Source organism: Mesitornis unicolor, unplaced genomic scaffold (assembly GCF_000695765.1).
Source record: "Mesitornis unicolor isolate BGI_N332 unplaced genomic scaffold, ASM69576v1 scaffold29145, whole genome shotgun sequence".
NCBI lineage: Eukaryota > Metazoa > Chordata > Aves > Mesitornithiformes > Mesitornithidae > Mesitornis > Mesitornis unicolor.
In genome coordinates, this window is record NW_010183938.1 from 1 (window position 1) to 2352 (window position 2352).

At 61.4% G+C, this 2352-nt stretch overlaps 1 protein-coding gene across 1 annotated transcript; it reads right to left on the reverse strand.

Moving 5' to 3' along the window:
- Positions 1–1487: 1487 nt before the first annotated feature.
- On the reverse strand, positions 1488–2348 carry MYADM (myeloid-associated differentiation marker; the record flags this gene model as incomplete). The annotated part of the gene is made up of 1 exon (XM_010184314.1): positions 1488–2348. A coding segment is annotated over one exon (861 nt), but the record flags the coding sequence as incomplete, so codon positions are not given.
- Between the last annotated feature and the right edge of the window lie 4 nt (positions 2349–2352).

Below are 2352 nucleotides of genomic sequence, written 5' to 3' on the forward strand. Positions count from 1 at the left end.
CCCAGTGTCTCCCTGAGGTACAGAGCCCCGATGGGGCTCCCGGGCTGGGCCCTCCTGCTGGGCTGGGAGCGGAGAGCCCCTCAAATCTCCTCCTGCACCTTCACTCCTCCACCCACTCACCGGCCCCCCAGCCTCACCGCCCCCCATTTGCCACCACTGCCATCTGGAGCTGGACATATTACCGGCACGAAGCACTACAACTCGTCGCCACTGCCATCACACCTCCCCTGCCCCTTTCCTCAAGGAATATCAATCAACCCAGGCACTAAAAATAGTCGTGCTTTTGGGTGCTGGGCAGGGCTGCACCCGGCCAGAGTGGTTTTCCCTTCATTTGCTCCTCGGAGGCTGAGAGCAGCTCCCATAGTGCTGCCGGGAGAGTGAAGGCCAAGCCATGCCACTTGGTGTGAGCATGGCACTGTGGCATGGTGCAGCCCATCCGGTGCCAGGGTTTCATCGTCACAGGGTGGTGGCCACCGCTGGGACATGGGCTGGGCGAAGAGGACACCCACCAGGCTGCCTGGCAGCCTGTGGTGTTTCTGTCACTGGTGGTGCTGGGACCTGCCACTGCAGGCAGGCTGGGGACGGTGGCCCCAAAAGCCACTGGGGTGCCCTGTGGGGTGCCCATCCCACATCCAGGAGCACTATGCTAGGAGCTCTGCCTGCTGGGCACACCTTCCATGCTGCCACCTTCCTGGTAAATCGTCTGCCGTGCCACATGCTGACATGGCTCAGCACCCCCATCTCCGGTGGCACGGGGTGACACACACCCCCTGCCCTCTATCTCCCCCCAGCAGGGGACTCCCCGGCAGCCCCCACGGAGTAAAGCAGCAGGCACAGGGCTCCTGGGAGCACGGCTGGGATCAAACCCAGTGGGGCTCCCGCTGGGGTGACAGCGGTGGTGACGAGGACCTGGCCATGCCGATGACAAGGGTTCAGCCCCCCAGCAGCACATTCCTCCCGAACCCGTTTGGCAGGGTCCTGCCGGTGCCAAGGCAAAGGCATCCGGGTTGGGATTTTTCCTGGTCATGCCCCGCTTCACTCTGGTGCCGAGTTAACAAGGAGGCAAAAAGAGGATTTGCTGAAGCCCAATGTGTCCCTGTGCCACTGCCAGTGCCCCTCAGTCTCTCACCTCCGACCCCACCCCCCATGCTGCTGGGACAGTCCCACAAAAAGCCAGGAAGTGGAAGAAAGAGGAGGCAAAAGCAAGTGAAAACTGACCCAATTTAATTCCAAAGCTCCCTCCCCAGCTCCACGGTTTCAGGAGCACCATGTTCCCCCCCAGCCTGGCCCTCCAGCCCCTCCCGGCAGGCAACCCATGGGTCATGCAGTTGAGTGCATCCCCAGCTCTCTGCTTTGGCACAGGGAGAAGGAGCTTTCCGAGGCAGCCAGCCTCTTCCTCAGCTCCGCTGACAGCCCTGCACTGTCACCAGCACCAACACCCGACTGCGTCCCACCACCCCTTGCCCCACTGGGGACACCCAGTGCCCTTAGGAAGGTGCCCTGATGAAGACCATCCTGGTGGAGTAGACCAGGTCCACCAAGTAGGCAATGAGGTTGAAGATGGTGAGGAAGGGGACCCCCAGGTCCTTGTTCCACCAGCAGTTCCTGCCGCAGGGGTCAGGCCGACTCTTACCCCTGAAGCTGTAGAGGGGCCAGAGGATGGTGGCAGTGATGTACATCATCAAGGCCAGGGCGTTGTAGCCCACCAGAATCTTCTCCAGTGGGCAAGGCATGTAGGTGAGACACCGTCCGATGGTGAAGATGATGATGAGGAGGGTGATGATGAAGCAGATGGAGTAGACGGCCACACACCACTGCAGGCCAGCTTCCGAACTGTAGGTATCCAGCAAGGAGAAGATAAGACAGGCCACGTAGGCTTCAAAGACCTTGAGGAGTCCGGGCACGGTGGAGAGGAAACTGCTGATGTCTCCCGGCTTGGCACGGGTGAGCCCCACCTCGAGGGCATAGGCAAGGAAGCAGAGGCAGGAGACGGTGGTGGCCACAGCTTGCCGGGCACACTTGCTGCTGCTGCAGGGGCTGCTGATGAAGGTGGAGGGGAAGACCACTGAGGTGGTGAAGACCATCAATGCCGCAAGCATGGAGAAAGCTGAGGTGAAGTCATCCCAGGAGAGCGGCAGCATGGGGTAGAGCTCCAGCAGCTCCAGCACCAGCACCAGAAGCGTCACGGCAAAGCAGAAGCACCAGGTGAACATGCACCACGTCCCGTAGGAACCAGTGAAGTCCCCCGTGGAGGCCACCAAGCTGAAGGCGATGCAGGACAGCACGACAGCAAAGAGCCGGGCGATGCCCACCCAGGAGGTCAAGGCACGGAGGTTCACCGCCACCACAGCC